This window comes from Sciurus carolinensis, chromosome 16 (genome assembly GCF_902686445.1).
Source record: "Sciurus carolinensis chromosome 16, mSciCar1.2, whole genome shotgun sequence".
NCBI lineage: Eukaryota > Metazoa > Chordata > Mammalia > Rodentia > Sciuridae > Sciurus > Sciurus carolinensis.
In genome coordinates this window covers 67,226,584-67,246,398 of record NC_062228.1, presented here as the reverse complement: position 1 = coordinate 67,246,398, position 19,815 = coordinate 67,226,584, and the positions used below count along the sequence as shown (strand labels likewise).

Sequence of the window (19,815 nt, the reverse complement as noted above, 5' to 3'; positions counted from 1 at the left end):
ACAGCACAGGACGGGCCATCCCGCCTCCCACTGCTGAGGCATGGCGGGGAGGGACAGATAGGGACAAGTCTGAGGTTTCCAGTGAGACCACGTGGCCAAACGGTGCTTCTGAAGTAACAGGACGGACCAGAGCAGGTCGGAAAACCATGGCCAGCGCCGAACCCGAACCCGGCGGGAGCTGACTCTGTAAATAAAGTCCTGCTGGCACAGAGCCCTGCCCCTCCGTTGACCCAGGGTGGCCGCTGCCCTGCTGGAGGGCAGGGTTCAGCAGCGTGGCAGGACCATGTGGCCTGCAATGCCTAGCAAGTGCCTCTCCGGCCTTTTGAGAAAAAAATTCGCCAAATCCTAAGTTAGGATATTAAAGAAAAAAAAAAAAAAAGTAACAAATACACTGATCCTGGGGCTGGGATGTGGCTCAGTGGTGGAGCGCTTCTGGGTTTGATGCTCAACACCACATAAAAATAAAGGTGTTATGACCATGTACAATTTAAAAATTTAAAATATATATAGACACGGATCCTGCAGACTCACCAGCGGCGACTGAATTGGGCGGACAGAAGGAACAGACACCCTGGGAGCGTGCTCCCTGGGCACCCTTTTCCCAGCGACACCCTGCTTTCGCCCACGTGCACATCGACAGAAGCAGCTCCGAGATCAGCACTTTATTACCCGTGAGGTGCGCGATCGAGAGCGGGTGCAAGACTCGCAGAACTCGCCGTGAAGCAGGGACATCGACCCGATTCCAGGTCTGACCCCTTGACCTCCACTAAGAGGCCCCATCCCCCGACACGTCGTCAGTGGGGAGAAAGACTCAGGCTGTCGAGAAGAAGAACCGGCAGCAGGAGGGAGCCGTGGAGCCCGGGGCACTCTCCACGGTCAGCCGGGGGTTGCTCTCCTTCACCTCCCTCAGCAGCACCTGCAGCCTCGCCTTCCACTCGTCCATCTTCAGCCTGGAGGACCAGAGAACGTCAGCGGTTCCAGAACACCTAGTTTCGTCGTCCCCCAGGGTCCTTGCGGACCGCCCAGGTGCCCAGGAATCGGTCTCAGGCTCACGCAGGCAACGTTTCTGGATCCACACAACAGGGACCCCGAGAAACGTCCGAGTACAGGCGGACATCACCTGAAGGACGGCCAGCGGCCCCCTGGCTGCAGTCGTTTCTGCGGTTGCCACGCAGTGGACCAGGCCTCTCTGCAGGCACACCTGTTCTCGGGTGGCCCCTCCCACCACCACCCCTGTCCACCCGGGGGAGCAGCCCTGCGCTGCCCGCTGGAGAGACAGGCACGCGCCAAGCCAGGTGACCTCCCGAGAAGGCTGGCTGCAGACAGGCCAGTCCTCGGTTCCCACACCAGAGGCTGGGCGTCCATCTGAACGTGGAATAGAGATTCCCGGAGGGCGGGACGGCGGGGGACAGAGGAGGCTGGAGAGCAGCACCGCAGGAGGAGCGGCCCTGGTGTTCACGGCTCAAGGAGGTGGCCCTGGTTCACGTCACCTGCGGTGCGTTTTCAGTCACCAGAAGAGGAGCCCAGAGGCTCCAAACGCCAAGTAATAAGGAGCAGGAAATACGAACCGTGCCGATTGGGGCGGCGCTCGCTGGGTACGGCTGGTGCGGTGTCCTGCTGGCCCGGTGGGTGGCGCACACCCGCAATCCCAGCTACCCAGAGGCTGGAGGACTGCCAGTCAGGGCCAGCCTGGGAAGCTTGGCAAGACCCCCGCTTCAAATAAGCAAAGGGCTGGGCGTGCGGCTCAGCGGTAGAGCCCCTCCCGGTCTAATCCGCAGCACCTCAGAACACATCGCAGTCCCCCATGAATGCGTGCAGCTGTTACATGTCAATCAAGATTATGTTTAGTCTTTTCTCTCATGATTCTCTCTCCTACTCACTTTCTCTATTCTCCTCCCTTTTCCACTCTCTAGCGCGTGCCCTTTCTCGTTCCCTTTCTTTTCCTCTCATTTTCTCTTACCCTGCAGGGAGACACTTTGTTTGCTTAATAAACTCCCTTATGTGATTAAAAAAAAAAGATTATGTTTAAACGTCCAGGGAGGTAGGAACAGTAAAGACCCGGATGTGATCAGTACACAGAGCCTGGTGAGAGTGCACAACTTAGGTATGCACCGCTGGAAGCGCCAAGCAAAAGACCAAAGGAAGCCAAAGACAGATGGAGTCACTGCAGGGATATGGAGGTTCATACCTCAAGGAGACCTTGAAATCTGAGGGCCAGGGCTGGTTCTGGAGAACCAGCTTCTGCACAGCGGAGACCCAGCGACCCTGGAACCCTGGAGGTAGCAAAGCAGGAACCACGCTTCCTGGCTGGGCTGTGATGGTCGTCCATGCTAACCCCACCCCCACCCCCGCACACGCGCGAGCCCCGCCTGTGCGCCAGGGTGCTCTGAGCCATCCGCATGCCCAGTACCGAGTGCTCCCGACAGTGCTGGACAATACTCAGTCCAACGGGAAGAGCAGTCAGGAGCAGCAGGGAGTGGACAGAGCCCCCTGGGCCAGGCGGTGCTTCGAGGTGCCTCAAGAGGTTTCTGTGGGCATGCTCGCCCAAGCCCCCAGGCTCGGACCTCTCCAAGGCGTACCTGAGCGTCCTCAGGGGCCCGCCGCCGTCCTTCAGAGCCTCCAGGAGCTCAGCCACGCCACTCAGCCCCAAGGCGTTCTGGCCCAGGTCCAGCGTCACCAGCGTCCGGTTGCTCTTGAGGGCAGATGCCAGTCCCTGACAGTGCAGAGGGGTGAGGGAGCACCCCGAGAGCCTGTGGAGGGGCAGAGCGGCTCACCCTCCCAGAACCCACAGTGCTGCCAGGCGCGGCTGCCTTCCAGGGTCAGCAGTGAGAAATGGGGACGGGGATCGGCCCCGTGGCGTATGCCGCGGAGCGGGGGCGATGGTGTTGAAACAGAACCAGCAGGAGAGTTGCTGGGGGGGTGTGGGTTTTACTTAGAGCAGGCAGGAAGTTCCTGAGAACGACGACCTTCAAGGCGGGAAGACCCTGCAGCCTGTGGCAACTGGGGAGAAGCTGAGGGCCAGGGAGGCGGAACGCAGAGAACTGGGCTCGGTGGCAGAGCCCTCGTCTCACCGTGCCAGGCCCAACACACATGGCACTGTCCTAGTCAGCTCCCAACACGAGGGCCCCGCAAGAACCTGTAGGATGTTTGCTATAAAAGCCTTTATGTTTCACTTGTGAGGCGATTTGAGGCTCTGGAGACAGAGATCATGGTGTGACCTGCAACTCCACAGGTCCCTTGGGGTGCTGGGTGAGCTTGCCTAGGAGATCAAGGATGGAGACCTGCAGGTCAGGTCGGACGGCACCACACCCATGTGGGAGTTGGAGGCTCAGAGGTGGACTTGCCGCGAGGGCAGGTGGTCGAACCCCAGGCACCTGGCAGAGCCGGACACAAGCTGGGGAATGCACCTGGGAGCTGGGGAGTGATTGGGTTGCTTTTATAGACCTTCATCAGGTGTGACATTGATGTCACCGCCACGTCCCCCCTTTCCAGAGCCCCTTGGAGACCAAGTGGCTTTGCTCGTGGAGGGCAGGGGAGTTTCCGTGGGGGCAAACGTGTGCCGCGTGAGCTCATGGCAGAGCCCCACCCGCCAAGAATCCCAGGACCTCCCAGGTAGAGCCAAAGCAAAAGCAGAAGCACCCAGGGCTCCAGGGCTTGCTCTGGTCTCTGCAGCAGAGCTGTGGGGTCACCACACAGCCCTGGTCCTCTTGCCATCAGGGTTCCAGTTGCAAAGTGGGCTGCCTCAGTGCAGTGCACTCCCCAGGAAGGGAGGCGGGGCTCACAAACCTATTTATGGGACTGATGGGTTTCCTGGGGGTAGCAGCCCCTCTTCAGCCCCTGTAGCAGGCTCTCTGCTTCCTGACCCAGGATCCCAGCAGAAGCAGCACGTTGCTGAAACCCACCTCGCAGGAAGCCACTCCCACCTACAACCCACCTCCTCAGCCCTCTGACAGCTGTGAGCACATAGTCACCTGCGTTCCCCTAGAGGGGTCCAATCCTGAAATCAGGGGAGCTACACTGCCCCAACCTGAGGTATGTTGGAATATAGAAACTAAAGCTGTCCCAATACCTTAGAGCACAGGCACCTACCCGAGGTGTTTCAGGCTGGAATTTGGATTCCTCAAGGCATCACAGAGAAACCACAGCCCGCCAGCTATGGCATTCAGACCCAGGTCCACGTGTGTGAGGCTGCAGTCTTCCTGAAGCAGCTTCGAGAGCTGTTTGCAGCCATGTTCGGTCACATTGCAGCGCCGCAGCCTGCAGGGTGACCAGAGACACCTGTTGCCAGACCTCAGCCTCCCGTGGCCTCATGCTTCCAGATGAGTGTGCACCCCAGAGCATGCAAATGCAGAGACCTTGCTTCCACCCAGCCCAGGGGCAGAGGCTTGGACCAGCCTTTGTCTATGGACTTTCCTACAGGGAAACACCTCCCAAGATACAGGCCGTCCTTGGGCACAGCCTCTTACAGGTCAGGAGCTTGGGCTCTGGGTTCAGGCAGGCCTGGGAAGGATCCGAGGCCTCATTCAATTTCTGCATTGTTAGAGCATTGAGGTTCTACCTGCTGTCTATTCTAACTCTCAGACTTAATTGCCCAGAACTGTGGGGCACCCAGAAAACTGGACGTTCCTCATGACTCAGGGGCCATGCTTCAAATTTGAACATCATAGGCCCTCTAATAAGACTGGACTTCCTCAGTGCCCGTGTTGAGAGGCCTTACTAGAGGATGACAGTGACCCGGGCCATCGGGCAGGTGGACCTCACACCCTATACCCAAGCATGCTGAAGACTGGAGTGTTCAGATCAGAGTGGCAGATACGGACAAGGGGAGTGTCACATCTGTGCCCAGAGTCGTCAGCAGCATGTGACCTCATGTCCTGTAGGACACCAGGTAGACAGTGTCACCTCAGGGCCGACTGCAGCTCAGCCCTCACCCCCTGCCCAAGCACAGCATCGCAGGAGACCACAGAACCCAAGGGACACCGAAAGACCAGGTAGACAGATGGTCACCAGATGAGAGATACCAGTTTGTTGTGCAAAATCCCAAAGCCATGTATGAACCTCGAGAGATGGGGAGCAAAACCAGGAGGCCAAATTAAGCTGCACTAGGCTACGCAGGTGTGGTCAGGTGTCAACTGTACGTTTGGAGTAACAACTCAGTCGACAACTCACTACAGAGTGGGCTTCATGCCCACCTCACAGACATGCCCATGGACAAGCTTCATGGATAAGCTTTGGATTTCTATAGTTAGTAAGATCAAGGTATCCATCTCAAGGTTATGAGGATTCTTAAAAATGCTGCTTGCAAAACTTAGCGTAGCCCCTGATAGGCAGGATGTGCTGTTTAGATGCCTAAGTCAGGGCCATCTGCCTGGCAGCGTCCGACATCAAATCCGCAGCCCACACGAACCGTCCCTGGGCACAGACATGATATCCCCTTTTGTACCTGCCACCTGAATCTGAGCACTCTAGTCTGTTTGGGACAGGCCTGGACCTAAGGTCATCCTGGATTAGGCTATCAGGAGCTTCCAGAAGCCACAGTCCAAGCCTATAGGCAGTAGGTTTACGGGCAGCAAGAGCCCCAGAGAAACCAGCACCGACGACTCCTGAACAGAAAGAGGTCCCGGCCCTGTGCATCCTCGGGAATGCTGTCACAGCTGCCACCTTGGTGTGAGCAGGTGGCTCATGCTGGGCCTGCCCCCACACCATCGCCAGAGAACCAGAGTCCAGAACAGACCCAGCCCAGCTTCCCCAGAACCAGCCCACTCAGTCCTCACACCCACCAGAGACCCCACACCCCACCAGACCAGGAACAGTCACCTTCTGGCCCCCTACTCAAGTGTCCCAGCTCCTACCAGAGAACTCAGTCCATCAGCACTGCAGGGCATAGGGCGTGAATTTCACGACCACAGAGTAAACATGATGCAGAACCACCTACCTGTCCCAAACCCACCAGAAGAATCTGGAAAAGCTGGCAAACGTTCACACCTTTCCTGTTCCCACCCACCCCTTCCCAATTCTCACCACGCGCCCACCAGTCACACCTGAACGAGTGGCCAGGTGCCCCCAGCCCCTCCCAACCCGCGCTCCGACAGCCGGCCTCACAGCAGCCCAGGACTCACACCAGCACCTGCAGCCGGCACTCGGGATAGCGCAAGCCCTCGCACAGGGTCTTCACCCCGCCGTCCCCCAGGTCGTTCTTGGCCAGGCACAGGTGGGTCAGCCTCTGGCCCACGATCAGAGTGGCAGAGAGGTCGCTGCAGCAGGCTTCCGTGAGGTGGCAGTTCTCCAGCCTGCGGGAACCACGGGAATGGCAGGCTGCAGGGCAGCCACGCCTAGTCTCCCGCCGCCTCCCGGCAGGGGTCCGGAAGTCCACTCAATGCCCCGCCCCCTCGCCACCCTGTTGGTGATCACAGGGGACGGAGGGACGGCGTGAGATGCTGGGCTGTCTGGACCAGATGGAAGCAGGCGTAGTGCCACTGGGCAGTTCCACGGGCCGCCCACACGTCCAGGGCCACCGTTCCTCCCCCCACAGGAGGCCCAGGAGGAGGGGGACTTACGACAGCCTCTGCACGGGGCACTTGGGGTGCCTCAGCCCCGAGCACAGCAGCTTGGCGCCCCCGTCCTGCAGCTCGCTGTCCGAGAGGTCCAGGCACGTCAGGGAGTGGTTGGCTTGGAGGGCCAGGAAGAGGCCCGCCCACTGCTGCGCGGGGGCAGTACAGGGCCCCAGCCTGTGGGGAGAGGGCGCGCGTCACTCTCCTGGAAGGATGGAGGCCGCATCAGCTCTACTGCACAGCTGCAGGGAGTGCCTTGGTGGACCTCGCTCTTCCAGGAGCTGCAGGCCTCTGCCCGTTCCAATGTCCACGGCCTTCTCATCAACATCCCGCCTTCTCGCCAAGAGAAATTTAAAACTGCTAATGCAATTCCACGTGACGTTCACCAACACGGCCTGCTTAGAGCTAAATAAGTGATTCTGTAGCCAAAAAGAAAGTTGATGCTCAATACTCAAGATGTTTCAAAAGCGATCAGACCAGAGGAAGGCTAAGCAACAAGGTGCAATCTGGCACCCAGGCAGCCAGGTCCAGGGTGTGCAAGGATGGCCAGGATGGAGAACAGGAGCACTCAAGCCGATGTGTGTGGGTGGCATGGAGGCAGGTGTCAGAAGAGGCCACGCTCAGGGGCCACAAGGGCAGCTCTTCCGTCCTTCCGTCCTTCCCCACACTGCCTCACCGGTGCCAGGCTCCGCCCTGCCCCCAGCTGCCCCAGCCCCAACCCACTACTGGGGCAGCAGCGGTCCCTGCAGATCAAACCAGCCCACCCACCCACAGCTGGGCTCCAGCCCAAGCTCTGCCTCAGGCGGGGCTCTGGGGACCTCGGGTAAAGTCAACACCTTCACTTAGCAAGTCAAGGCCACAGTGAAGGAGTCTCGCACAGCATCTGCCATCTGCCACGTAAGACCACAGCCCAGGCTGGTGCCCTTCCCTTGGGGCTGACCCTACCACACGGACACTGTGGGTCCACTCAGAAGCCCAGTGCAAGCGGGAATGTAGAGTGCCTCAAATCAAATGAGCATTAGACACGGGAGTCAACCCGCCGTCATTTTGGAGACTCAGCATGTCTACCAAGAAACATCTTACCAGTGTCTTAAAGCCACAGATGAACACACACAGGGTGGCTGGAAATTGGCACCCAGAGCTCTCCTTGGCTCCAAGGAAAAGCAGCTCACGGCCCAGTTCTTAAAGTCCCCGCTCGTGGGTGATGCCCGTCAGGACTGTCAGGACGCGCATTTCCAACCCCAGAACCTGTGTCGCCAGCCGTGCCCTGGCCTGCTACTCAACTGAATCCGAGGGGCAGGATGCCCCCAGTGACCACTTTGGAGACCAGGCCAGGAGCACCTGTTCAGCAAGCTGGGTGACAACAGCATTTCCAGCCAGCGAGCACCAGAAGCTGGACACCCGGCTTCTCACTGTCACCGAGGGGTCCACCAGGGCCCTGGCCGTCCTGGGTCAGCCCAGGTGGGAAACCAGGAGCCTGCAATGTCACCCGCCCCGCCCTGCAGTAGGGGGACAGTGCTCTGGGTCTCTCTCTGCACTTGGGCATAACATCAGAGCAAAGGCACAGCTGCTGCCCCAGCTCCACTTGAGAAGCAGCTCCCTGTCCTACTTGGTATCGGTCAGAGCTGCTCCCTTCCCCTGGTCCAGCACGCACCACCACATGGCCCACGTGGGAGACCGCGGACAGCAGTGACCCTGAGGCCACCTTGGGGTAAGGGGGCAGCTGTGACCACATAGCTCACCTGGGGGAGTAGCTGACTGCAAGGCCACCTAGGGGGGCAGCTGTGACCTCGAGGCCACCTTAGGGGACAGCCTTGACTGCGAGGCCCACCTCAGGCATTGCAGGCTGCACCTGGCGTGTCCAAGGGTCTCCCCCAGCAGCAGCAGCAGCATCCTGGCCTCCTGGACGGTGCCTCCCACAGTCAGGTGAGTCAGGGTCTTCTTGCCAACGAGAGCCAGACAGAAGTCCTGGTGAGCGGTCACAGGGGAGCAGCTCCCGACCCTAGGGAGACAGAAGTCCTGGTGAGCGGTCACAGGGGAGCAGCTCCTGACCCTAAGGAGACAGAAGTCCTGGTGAGCGGTCACAGGGGAGCAGCTCCCGACCCTAGGGAGAGGAAGTCCTGGTGAGCGGTCACAGGGGAGCGGCTCCCAACCCTAGGGAGAGGAAGTCCTGTGAGCGGTCACAGGGGAGCGGCTCCCGACCCTAGGGAGACAGAAGTCCTGGTGAGCGGTCACAGGGAAGCGGCTCCCGACCCTAGGGAGACAGAAGTCCTGGTGAGCGGTCACAGGGGAGCGGCTCCTGACCCTAGGGAGCTGGGGTGGGGCCCCAGCCGGCCCGATTCCTTCTCCAGGCCCCTCCACCTTGCCAAGGTGAGGTGAGAAACCGTACTGTATTTCTGACAGGCGTGTGCTGGGGAGAAAGGCAGAGGTGTGTCCTCCCCTGAACGGGTACTTGTAGGTCTTACGGAGCAGCCTGCAGCGGGGTCAGGCGTCCACTTAACCAGCGGCGGTCAGCGAGCCCCCTCGCCACCCACAGGACGAGAGACCCAGAGGCCATCGGCGCAGCAGGGTGTAGCTCGACCGAGTTCCCAAGGCCCTTCACAGCAACTGGAGCCTAGGCTCAGCTGTTCTGCCAGACTGCTTGGGTCCGGGAAGACCTGTGGCTTTATCGATCCGGGAAAGGATGTACTGACCACGGAGCTGTCTGTGCCAGTAGGCGCGGGCAGCATCCATCATCCACGGTCCTGTGAGCATGGGCTCAGCTCACGGGCCAGCTTGGACTCTGGGCTATTCGACCCTCCTGTGCTGCCCCCACGCAGTCAAGGCAGCAGCAGAGCAGAGCCGCCCATGCAGATCCTCCAGCCCCCTCTCGGCATAGCATCCCGTCTCCCCGTCACTGAAACAACTCGTCCCATGGAGGACGATCTTCCCATCCCACAGACCGCATGGCCCCCAGGCTCGAGGGCACAGGCCTCGTGGGGTGTCCCTCCTGGGAGCTGCCCCAGGGCTGCCGCCGGGGAATGGGAAGATGGCCTGGGACCTCGCCCAAGACCACAGCAGGGCTTGCACGCGGCCGGCCCTCCCCTCAGAGCAGATGGCTTCCCATGAGCCTCCGTCTCTACATCCCACCAGGTCACCTTTTACCTCCGAGCAGGTGCCTTCAGGCCACAGGAGCTAGGGTCGCTGTGTCACCAAACCAGTGACACCTCTTGCAAGTTGGCTGTTTCTAGTCACTCCCCAGCCCCGCTAGCCATCGTGGCTGTGGAGGTGTCCGAGGGACTGGACCAAATCCTACGCGTAACGCAGCAACCTCGGCTTTCCTGTCAAAGCGCTTCTCTCACCTGCCACAACGTACCCACCATTGCTCTCTGCCTCGGAGTTTGACGCTTTTAGAGAGAACGATGGTTACCAGAGGCTCAAGGAAGGAAGACATTAGGATACAAAATTTCAGACAAGAAGTGCAAGTGGCCGACCTCACCCCATGGTGACTGGTTACGTTCATGCCCAGGCCGCACGTTGCTCTATCGGCTGGGTTTCAACTGCACCCGTGAGGGGCTTTTACAGACATCCCAGCTCTCCATCAGATTTCCTGAATTCCCTGCATGTGGTACGTTTCTCCCACTGGACACGTTCTAGGATGGGAACCATTTCCTGTCCTCATACTCTAAGCACCTGGTTGGAGCCTGGTCAGGATTCAAATATTGCTCCCGACCTCAAAATGCAAAGCTCGCCCCGTGCAGGGCTCTGGTCCAGGACTGGCTCTGCTTACCTCACTCTCTGCAGACGGCAGGAGGTGTGGGTTATACAGTCGCAAAGAACCCTCACGGCCAGCTGGCTCAGGAAGCTCCTGCTGATGTCTAATGAGCTCAGGTTCTCATTGGAGCAGATCACAGAGCAGAGGTCCACCCAGAGGCACGAAGTGTCACTCTCCGGCCGAGACCTGTGAAGGGAGGGAAGGAGCAGACTGGAGAGCGTGGCAGGCGCTGCAGGACGTGCTGGTCCTCTGCAGTGCGACTGCCCCGCAGCAGCGACCGCAGCGTCTGTCCCAGGAACCCACACCCCGTGGGCGCCCTCCACTGTCTGTGGCCTAGTGGAGTCTAAGGCATGGCAATGGGGGTAGTTTCAGCGATGCCGTTTTCCTGTGATTTTGACCAGAACTTGAAATTCCATCACTTGGACTTGGGTTGACTTAAGAGGGTATCAGAGGCACATAACAAGGCCTAGCTGGGTGCTGAGCAGGTGCCTGGGGTCCCAGTCACTCGGCACAGGAGGCAGATGAGAGGATGGCTTGAGGCCAGGAGTCAGGCCAACCTGGGCAACAGACAGACCCCAGCTCGAAACTGAAAGTATAAAGCTGTAGTTAAAGATACGCATCCAATGCGTAAAATCTGCTAACAGGACAGATCCCGTCTTAAGTTTTATAACGGATAAGGTGGCAGAGGAATCTTTGGAAGGTGATGGGTGTACGGCATCGCCTGGGACGAGGCCTCACAGGGATACCGATCCCCAGCTCATTCCGGTGCCGACCATGCCCAGCATTTTCCTCCACCACTCCTAGTAAGGGGTATGGGCTCTGGCACCTGTGCACAGCGTGGTCTCTAGGGGCACGCTGTGGCTCTCCAGGTCACCAAGGGAAGACAGGAGATGTTTTCATCACAAGATGAAGCTCACTAACGTATCTGTCACCTCCGCGCCATTTCTAACCATTCCACCACGTAATCAAAACAACCCTGTGCTCCATACACGTGTGTAATCGTTACTTGCCAACTAAAATTAAGACTAAGTTTTTTTAATCCAAAGAAGGTTTTGGGAAAGGAAAAACCATGTGGGAAAAATGTCAGGTCTTGATGGAGAGAGAATATGTGAAATGGTAGAAGATCCTGGACCATCCAGGGCCCGTCCCCACATGAACAGAGACACAGGGCAGTGAAGCTGGTCAGCACACAGAGCTCTCACCTCACACCACGAAGGTAGGGCTCCAGCGCGGCCTCCTCCTCCGGGAGCACCCCCTTGGCCACCTGCAGCGAGAGCCTCTGCAGGTCCCCACAGTGCCGGAGGCAGAAGGAGCAGTGCACGAGGTCCCGGCTGCTCGTCAGGTACAGGGACGCTTCCTGCAGGGTGGCCGTGGCCTCGCTCACCAGCTCCTCCTCCTGAGACTCGTAGAGGCAGTGGAAGACCTCCTGCAGGCCCACTGCCCACAGCACGGGCTGCTCCTGCTCCGACGTGCGCTTCAGCAGCTCCTGCTTGGCCTCCGAGGACGTCTGGCAGCTGAAAGTGGCCTCCAGCTCCCACACCCTGGCCGCACTCAGCAGGCCCCACAGGAAGCGGCCGGCCTGGGCCAGCAGGGGGTTCCTTGCTCGGGCCTCCCTGGAGAACAGCTCCTGCACGCCCCTGATGTCCCACCCTGAGCCCGGCCACTCGTCCTCCCCCGGGCACCTCAGGACGTAGAACATGGCTGCCAGGAACTGCTGCACACTGACGTGGACGAAGGAGAAGCAGCCCACACAGTCCCTGTCCCTCTGGAGGACACACCTATCCAGGAAGGGTTGGAGGTCGGCCTCCTCCACCCCAAGTCGCCCCAGGTCTTCTCTGTCAAACAGGGACAGCTGTGTCCACAGGCCCTGGGCAGCCAGGAGACACAGGGCCTCCAGCGGTTCTCGCAGGTGGCACTGGGGATGGGCACCAGGTGCCGGCGTGAACTGGCCGCAGAGGAACCTCAGGAACAGCGACGTGGTGGTCTGGCAAGATAGGTTGGGGTCCTCCCCGTGCTGCATCTGGAGCTTCAGGCACGTGCAGAGCAGCTGGCACACGGCGGGCGCCGAGCCCAGGTTGAACAGCACCGGGTTGCGCCTCACGGCATCCAGGGCTCGCCGTGCCTGGTCCTGGTCCTCAAAGTGTCTCAGGAAGCAGGCCTCCCTGTCGCCCTCCGAGAAGCCCTCCACCTCCACCAGCCGCGGCTGCTCCACCAGGAGCAGGAGCTCCCGCAGGGCCCCGGGCCGCGTGGTGACCAGCAGGGTGGCCTTGGCCACCATCTTCCTCTTCAGCAAGCTGCTCAGCAGGATGGGCGCCGGCTTCTGCTGCTTCCAGTCGCTGCAGGTGTCGTGGGTCAGCGCCCCCGCCGGCACCCTCAGCTCGTCGAAGCCGTCCACCACAAACAGGGCGCTCTCCGCCTGGGCCAGGACCTCCAGGACGTCCTCCTGCAGCTCGGGGCAGTCCTTGGAGATCAGCTCCGCGAAGGTGCACGGGGCCATGTGGTTGAGCTCCCTGCAGCTGAGGTAGAAGGCGCAGTGCAGGGGACCCAGCCTGAACTCCGTCCAGTCCAGCAAGCACCGCTTGGCCAGCGTGGTCTTCCCAACGCCCGCAGCACCGTGCAGCACCACCGTGTGCGGCCTGGACTCGGGGCCCGTCTGGGGACTCAAGAATGGTATCAGCCTCTGGCTTCTTTGGGTGACGTCATAGAAATAGTCATTGTCATCTGGCCAAAATATGCTCTTCCAGGGTGAAGCGGGTTTGTCCGTGACAATTCTTCCTCCCTCCTCGACCCCTGTAGGGATGTTCAGGAGAACGTTGGGCTTCCCATCACCTTCTGAAGATTTTGTGAAGTGCCAGGAAAAGAAAGACCAGGAGGGCACGGTTTGCCTCGTACGCCCTCAAACCCCCAATTTCCCACGTCAGCCGGGGTTCACCCACCCGCCCCTTCTTCCTCCAGGTCTCTCAGCATGGCACAGCCCATCCCTTGGCCCCGGGCACCCTCTGCAAAACAGAAGTAGCTGGACCTGTGGGGCTGTTGGTGTCTCCTGCACCAACAGGCAAAGCAGGCAAAGGCTCGGATACAGGGTCTGGGTTATTGTGGTAGGAGACAATACTGACCACGTTCAGGCTGGGGGACAGCTCAGTGGTGGACTCTGGGTTCAGTCCCCAGCACCATGAAGAATAAAAGGTGTATAGTTGGTACTTCCACAACGTCACAAAACCATCACCACCATCTGTTCCCAGAACTCTCTCACCATCCCCAACACCCAGGAAGCTCCCATCACCCCTCGCCAGCCTCTGGCTGCCGCAGACCTGCATCTCGCCTCCGGGCTTGTCTATTTGGGGCATTTCCTATAGACAGGCTCCCGAAACGCGTGGCCTTCTCCGACTCCCTTCCCTGAGCTCAGTGCCGACTGTCCTTCCAAGCTGTCCTGCCCTGCGTGGCGGGGAATAGCCGTGGCGTGGACGGGGGTTTCAGCCATACTCACCCACGGGGACATCCTGGTCGTGCCTACCTTCTGGGAACCGGGACTTGTGCTGCCAGTGCACTCGCACAAGTTCCCTTTCAATACCCGTCCCCAACTCTTTTGCACACATACCTGGGAGAATTGCCGAGTTCTACTTTTGAAGAACCACCAACCTGAGAAAAGTCAGAAACCTAAAGCAGGCACCACGCACTGAACCGTGTGACCCAGGGGCTGATCTTGAAGCCCTAACCTGAAGGCTGAAGATGAGAAGCAAGGGATGTGAAATGAGGCCAAGAGGACTTGTGTCCTGGTAAGAAGGGCCCAGGACACAGAAGGCAGCCTGCGGCAAGCAAGGAGAGGCCTCGGGAGAGGCCAGCCGGCCAGCACCTGCATCTGGCACGTCCAGCCCCCAGGACAGCAAGAAAGCAGCTTTCACTGAAGCCACCTGGTCTGCAGCATTCTGCTCTGGCAGCCGGAGTAGAGGAGACCAGTACCCTTCAGAACCACCAGAAGCAGTGCCCAGCCCTCCTGGGCTTCCGGGAGGCCTCCTGGTTTGATGAGGAACAGGCCTGTGACACACAGATGCCATTGACTGTGAACGAAGGTGGTAGAGAGCACAGGAACCTGGTCACGCTGCCCCAGCCCTTGCCGACATGGTCCAAGCTCATTGCTCCCTTTTGAGTCTTTGTTCTCCTGCGCGTATGTTTCCAGAATCTGGGGCCCTGTGAACTCTGAAAGTGAGGGCATTTGGGCTTTGTCACTCTTGAGAAGTACGCCACGAAGACATCTTGAATCCAGCTTTGGGGTCCAAGTCCCCTCCTGTCACTATGCCACGATAACCAAGGCTAGGTAATTGATAAAGAACAAGATCTCCTCACAGTTCTGGATTTAAAAAAAAAAAAAAAAAAACCCAAGAGGGAGGTGCCGGGAGGACCCACTACCTGGCGAGGGCTGCTGTCCGCCTCCAAGATGGCACTCTTGCTGCATCATGGTGGACGGGGAGGACAAGAGCCGCTCCCTCCAACCTTTTTTATAAGCAGCCGATCCAGGCACGAGGGCCACAGCTTCCTGACTTAGGCCCACCTCAACAACCATGTTTGGGGGCACAGCCGCACTGGCATTGGAGCCCACTGGGGAGCCCCCAGCCTGACAGCATGACATCCCAAGATCACAGAGCAAGCGGACCCGTTTCAGGGTTCCAGGGTGCTGCACTCCAGAGAGCCATGAGGGAATTCTCTGGCAACTCGACACTCATGCCTGGCGCCCAGGGAGAAAAAGGCCTCAGGGCTTCTCCCCCCACATTTCAGAGGTGGCCTGACCTTGGACTGGGAAGATACTGGAGGGCCGAGCACAGCGGGAGGAGAGGCACGTTAGGCGGCCAGGTTTTGACGGGAGTTGAACTTCCTGTGGGACTGAGGATCAGAGGGAGCAGCCTGCAAGATGGCGCTGGCTGGAGAGCCCCTGGGAGGCCTGGATGGCTCAAGGGACGGGACAAGCAGAGCAAAGCAGACCACCGGCTACTGGGAACTGCCGTCAGGAAGACGAGGCAAAGAACCTCTGCCTGAAGAATTGGGAATAGTTCTACAGAGATGGGAAGAGAACCAGGGGGCAGGAAGCTGGCCAAATTATGTTATATGCATGTGCAAACGTCACAGCATATCCCCCTGTTATGTGTAGTTACAATGCACCAGTTTTCATGGTTTAAATTATTATGATTAAATATTGAAGTGATACTATTTGGAACACACTGGATTAAATATTGACTTTTAAAAATGTTCTATAGAAAAGAATGAAGACAACATAATCTTATCTCCATTAACATAAGATGAAAAGACCGACTGGCACTAAGTATCTGCTCGGTGGAAGCCCCAGGCCCTATGGAATGTGCAATGTGACATTCAGACTTCTCGTTGGCTTGGAAAGCAGGTCTCCTGCTAAACAGAGCAACGAGAGATGACGGTGTTCCAAATGTTGGCAAGATGCACCGACCTGGAGCTGCGATTCCGTCTCACCCACACACGAGCATCACACAGGAGCTTTTAGCACTCAAATTCCCTGATTCACCAGAATCTGTTCTGGTGGGACCAGAACAGCAGTATTTAGGATTCTGTGGGAGCATGTGCAGACCAACTGCCTGAGAACGGGATTGGAAAACCATGGCCCACAGTCCAAACATGGGCTGCCTCGTTTTTACAAATAAAGTTTTATTGGTACAAAGTTGCACCCATTTATCACCAACATCCACTTTCAAAATACTAAAGTCCGCCACCAGCTCCGTCATCCAGGCAGCCCCCATGCCTGTGCCCGCTGCACCAGCAGGATCCAGGTCACCCTGATGCCCACCGTGCTGGACCCTGCCTGCTGCAGCTGCAAGAGAACCCGACCAACATCCAGAACTTCCAGCTGCCCCCAGGAATGGTCCTTGTGCGGAGTGAGAATGGGCAGTTGCTAATGATCCTTCAGTAGGCCCTGGTCCAAATGCAGACCCAGGCCCAGCCTCAGTACCATGGTGCCCCACCCTGCAGCCCCCACAAGTGCCCCTCTCATCCAGACCTCCACTGTACAGGCTCCTGGCACACCTATTATTGCACAGCAGGTGACCCCAACTACTACAATTAAGCGAGTGTCTCAGGCCCAGACGATGGTACAGCCCACTACAACCCCACAGTCTCCCCTGGGGTACAGCCTCAGCTGGTCCTGGGCACTCTTCCCAGGCAGCTTCACTCGGGAGGGCCACAGCTGTGCAGGCAGGGGTACCTCAGTGCATGGTCCCAGGGGCAGCTGCCACGGAAACCATGGAAAATGTGAAGAAATGTAAAAACTTTCTCTCTACGTTAATAAAACTGACTTCATCTGGTAAACTGTCCACAGAGGCAGCAGCTAATGTGAAAGAACTAGTGCAGAACTTACTGGATGGGAAGATTGAAGCTGAAGACTTCACTAGCAGGTTATACCGAGAACTCAATTCTTCACCTCAACCTTACCTCAAAATACAAAAGTCAGGGCAAAAAAAAGCAGGGCGGGGCTGCAGCTCCGTGGTGGAGCGCTTGCCTAGCACACAGACGTCCCCAGGTTCCAACCCCAGCACCACGAAAGAATTGTGCAGCTGTTGGACCCCATAGATGTGTACGATGATTGTGTGTAAATTAAGGATTAAGTTGTGCAGTTCTGACACAGACCACATGGTCTGTGAGGCCAGAAATAATTTGTTACTAGAACCTTTGCACAAGAAATTCCCCTCCTGCCCAGGAGGAGAAGATGGGTGGACGTTTTTCTTTCAAAGCAATAGGTTGGTTGAATTTCTTCTACGTGGGAACTTGAACATCAACAGAAGGCTGATTTATTTGGTAGCAAATTAGGAACTCGGATATTTTTCAAAGGCATTCAACACACAACTTCAAACCCACTAGGGTTTGCTCAGTGGTAGGTGCTTGCCTAGCATGAGGCCCGGGGTCTGATTCCCAGCACTGAAAACAAAACCAAAGCCCCCACAACTCGTGAAAGAGAAAGTGGGACTGTTCACAGCTGGGGAGACATGCCTTCTGCTAAATGCCCGGTGGGTTCCTGGTTTGGACCTGGAAGCCAACAGGTTATTAGGGAGGCTGATGAACTCCGCTCTAGAGTATCGTTAACAGCTCCACAAAGTTCGCTTCTGAGTTTTGACAAAGGTGAGCCGTCGGCTTTAGAGGGTGCTGGGTGAAGGGTGCATGGGATCTCTCGGGACTGTCTTTGCAGCTTTTCTATCAATCTAAAGTTATTCCAGAACTAAAGGGTTTTAGATGCGGAACATATCGGAGGAGGTAAACTGAAATTGCGAATGTCTGCAATGCGCCATGATCGTTAAATTAGCCAACAGCCAAGGACAGCGCAGGGTGGAAGGAGGCGAGAGAAACCGCATCCGGCGGGATCCCCCGTGAAGCGGCCCTGACACCCGGTAGACACGGCTGGAGCTCAGAGCAGGGGCTGCAGGTGGTGATGACACTCCCGGTGTCTCCAAGGCCCCTGGGGACTCCTGCTCTGCTTACAGAAGCCCAGGGTGCTTACCTGGGATGGGAGGCGATTCCGTGCTACTCATCTCCAAGCCGGGCAGGTCACGTTCCTTAGCCGATTGTTCGGGAATCTGTGGATCAATCCCCACCGGTTTCTTGCTGGTGGCCTCTTCCACTCACACCGCGAGCTCCTCTGTAGGTCGTCCTCTGGCTCAGGGAGGATCCTTAAAAGATTTAAAACTCCTTAACTCACCCTCGTTCAGCCTCTGCAGAAGGGCCTGCAGGCGAACTTCTGGCTGCAAAGAGTCAGGAAGCAACTCGGTGGCTATGGCCTGGGACTGCAGCGCCCGTGGACACCACCTGGCTGCTCCACCTTCCCTTCCCTCGAGCAGAGTCCCACAGGGTGGGGCGTGGGACCCAGACCTGTGACCTCCGTGACTGTGCCACCCGAGTCCTGGGGAGAATCAAGATCTCCCCACCCCAGTTGTAGACACGGCCCCAGCTCAAAGCTACAGCAGGTGCGTCCACTGCAGAGGGGCTGAGGGACCTTCTCTGGGAGGCACAAGTGCCGTCTGATCAGGTGGGGGTGAGATTTGCTCCACTGGGTAAACCTACTAGAAGTTACTCTTCACTTAAAGTGGGTGAGTTTAATGGGATAGAAGTTACAGTCTAGAAAACTCAGACAAACCAGAATTAGGAGGAAAAACCTCAGAGGCATTGGGGGCTCCCTCTCCAAATCTGTACTTACCAGCTCGGCCCCAGGCCCCTGCCAGTCCTCCGAGGCTTACAGCAACGCTCCAGGCTCAGAAAGTTCCAGGGCAGAATCCCACCAGAAGAGAGAGGTCAGCCTAAGCAACGGCACCCAGCTCCCTGGGGCCAGGACCAGCTCCTGTACCGGGTGCAGAGGATGGGGCTATATGAGGCCCTCCCACCAGCCTGGCTCTGCGATTGGCCCTGGGGTGGGGTGGGGTGGGGCAGGCCTTGCTGCCAGGGCGGAATGGGCTGGGGATAGAGTGGGGGGTCCTCAGCCTCTGATGGGACTCACGGGAGGCACCTGGCCTGTCCTCAGCCGTTGTGACTTAATTGACCTGGGGATTGGGAATCAGGACCCCTACAAGACCACAGGTGACTCTAAGGGGCAAGCCCCTGTCTGGATCACCTGGGTCAGGTGGACAATCATGATACAATGGGAAACACACCCTTTGAGTCCTGTGCAGGGCCCCTGCTCCGAGCTGCAAAAGCCCCTTTAGGATTTTCTAATAGGTGCATCTTTTGTTAACTATTTGGTCTTTTGTCCTCCCCCTTCCTGAAATAGCTCCAGAGGGTGGACAAAGGTGAGAGAAGCCGACCATGGTGGCACACGCCAATAATCCCAGCTACGCAGGAGGCTGAGCCAGGAGAGTCGCAGGTTCAAGGCCAACCTGGGCAACTTAGCAAGACTCTGTCACAAAGATAAAAAGGCCTGGGGTGTGGTTCAGCAGCAGAGTGCTTGTCTAGCGTGCAGGAGGCCCTGGGTCTGATCCCTGGTCATACACACTCACACACACAGTGGATGGTGCCCGTTGCTCTTCGTTAACACGCTCCTGCAGGCACACCTGGGTTTGTGTTAAGGGGTGGCATTTGGAAAATCCCGAGGTGTGCGTGCCACGGTGGGGGGCGGGGGCTTATTGCCAGGGAACCAGTGGTAGAAATTGGGAAATTTCAGTCCCACCCATCTGGCCTCCAGGAAGGGCTGGACCCAATTGGTCACTAATGACCACGAAGGTGGTTAACCAGGCCCACCTGAGGAAGCTCCAAAAACTGGTCTCCTTGCTGGTGAAAAACTCACCTGCATCCAGGGGTGCAGCACCCCAGCTCCCTGGGCGCAGGAGCTCCAGGAGCCCCTCCCGGCACTGTCCTCCTGACTGTCCACCCTTACCCTTAAAACAGCCTTGTAAGAAGCGGGTCTGTGTGAGAACGTGTCCCCAAGTTCTGTGAGCCAGTCCAGCAAGTTAATACCAGGAGGGGTCACGGAAGCCCCCAGTTCAGAGGCAGGTGGTCAGATCCAGGTCAGAA

The 19,815-nt window shown here is 58.0% G+C and overlaps 1 protein-coding gene across 1 annotated transcript; it reads right to left on the bottom strand.

Moving 5' to 3' along the window:
• Positions 1 to 679: 679 nt before the first annotated feature.
• On the bottom strand, positions 680 to 18,620 carry LOC124966253 (NACHT, LRR and PYD domains-containing protein 7-like). The gene is made up of 10 exons (XM_047527287.1): positions 18,509 to 18,620; positions 17,816 to 17,984; positions 11,508 to 13,095; positions 10,321 to 10,491; positions 8,383 to 8,553; positions 6,558 to 6,728; positions 6,120 to 6,290; positions 4,090 to 4,257; positions 2,580 to 2,750; positions 680 to 950 (listed from the first exon to the last, which is right to left on the bottom strand). The coding sequence occupies exons 2-10, from the start codon at positions 17,844 to 17,846 to the stop codon at positions 812 to 814; spliced, it is 2,781 nt and encodes a 926-aa protein (XP_047383243.1). The 5' UTR covers positions 17,847 to 17,984; positions 18,509 to 18,620; the 3' UTR covers positions 680 to 811.
• Positions 18,621 to 19,815: the final 1,195 nt, after the last annotated feature.

Coding starts and splice junctions, on each gene's coding strand:
- LOC124966253 (XM_047527287.1), bottom strand. CDS start 17,846: ATGAGTAGCACGGAATCGCCTCCCATCCCAG. Junction 8,554..10,320: donor TGCCGTCTGCAGAGAGTGAG/GTAAGCAGAGCC, acceptor CTGTCTCCCTAG/GGTCGGGAGCTGCTCCCCTG. Junction 6,291..6,557: donor TGCCCCGTGCAGAGGCTGTC/GTAAGTCCCCCT, acceptor TGGTTCCCGCAG/GCTGGAGAACTGCCACCTCA.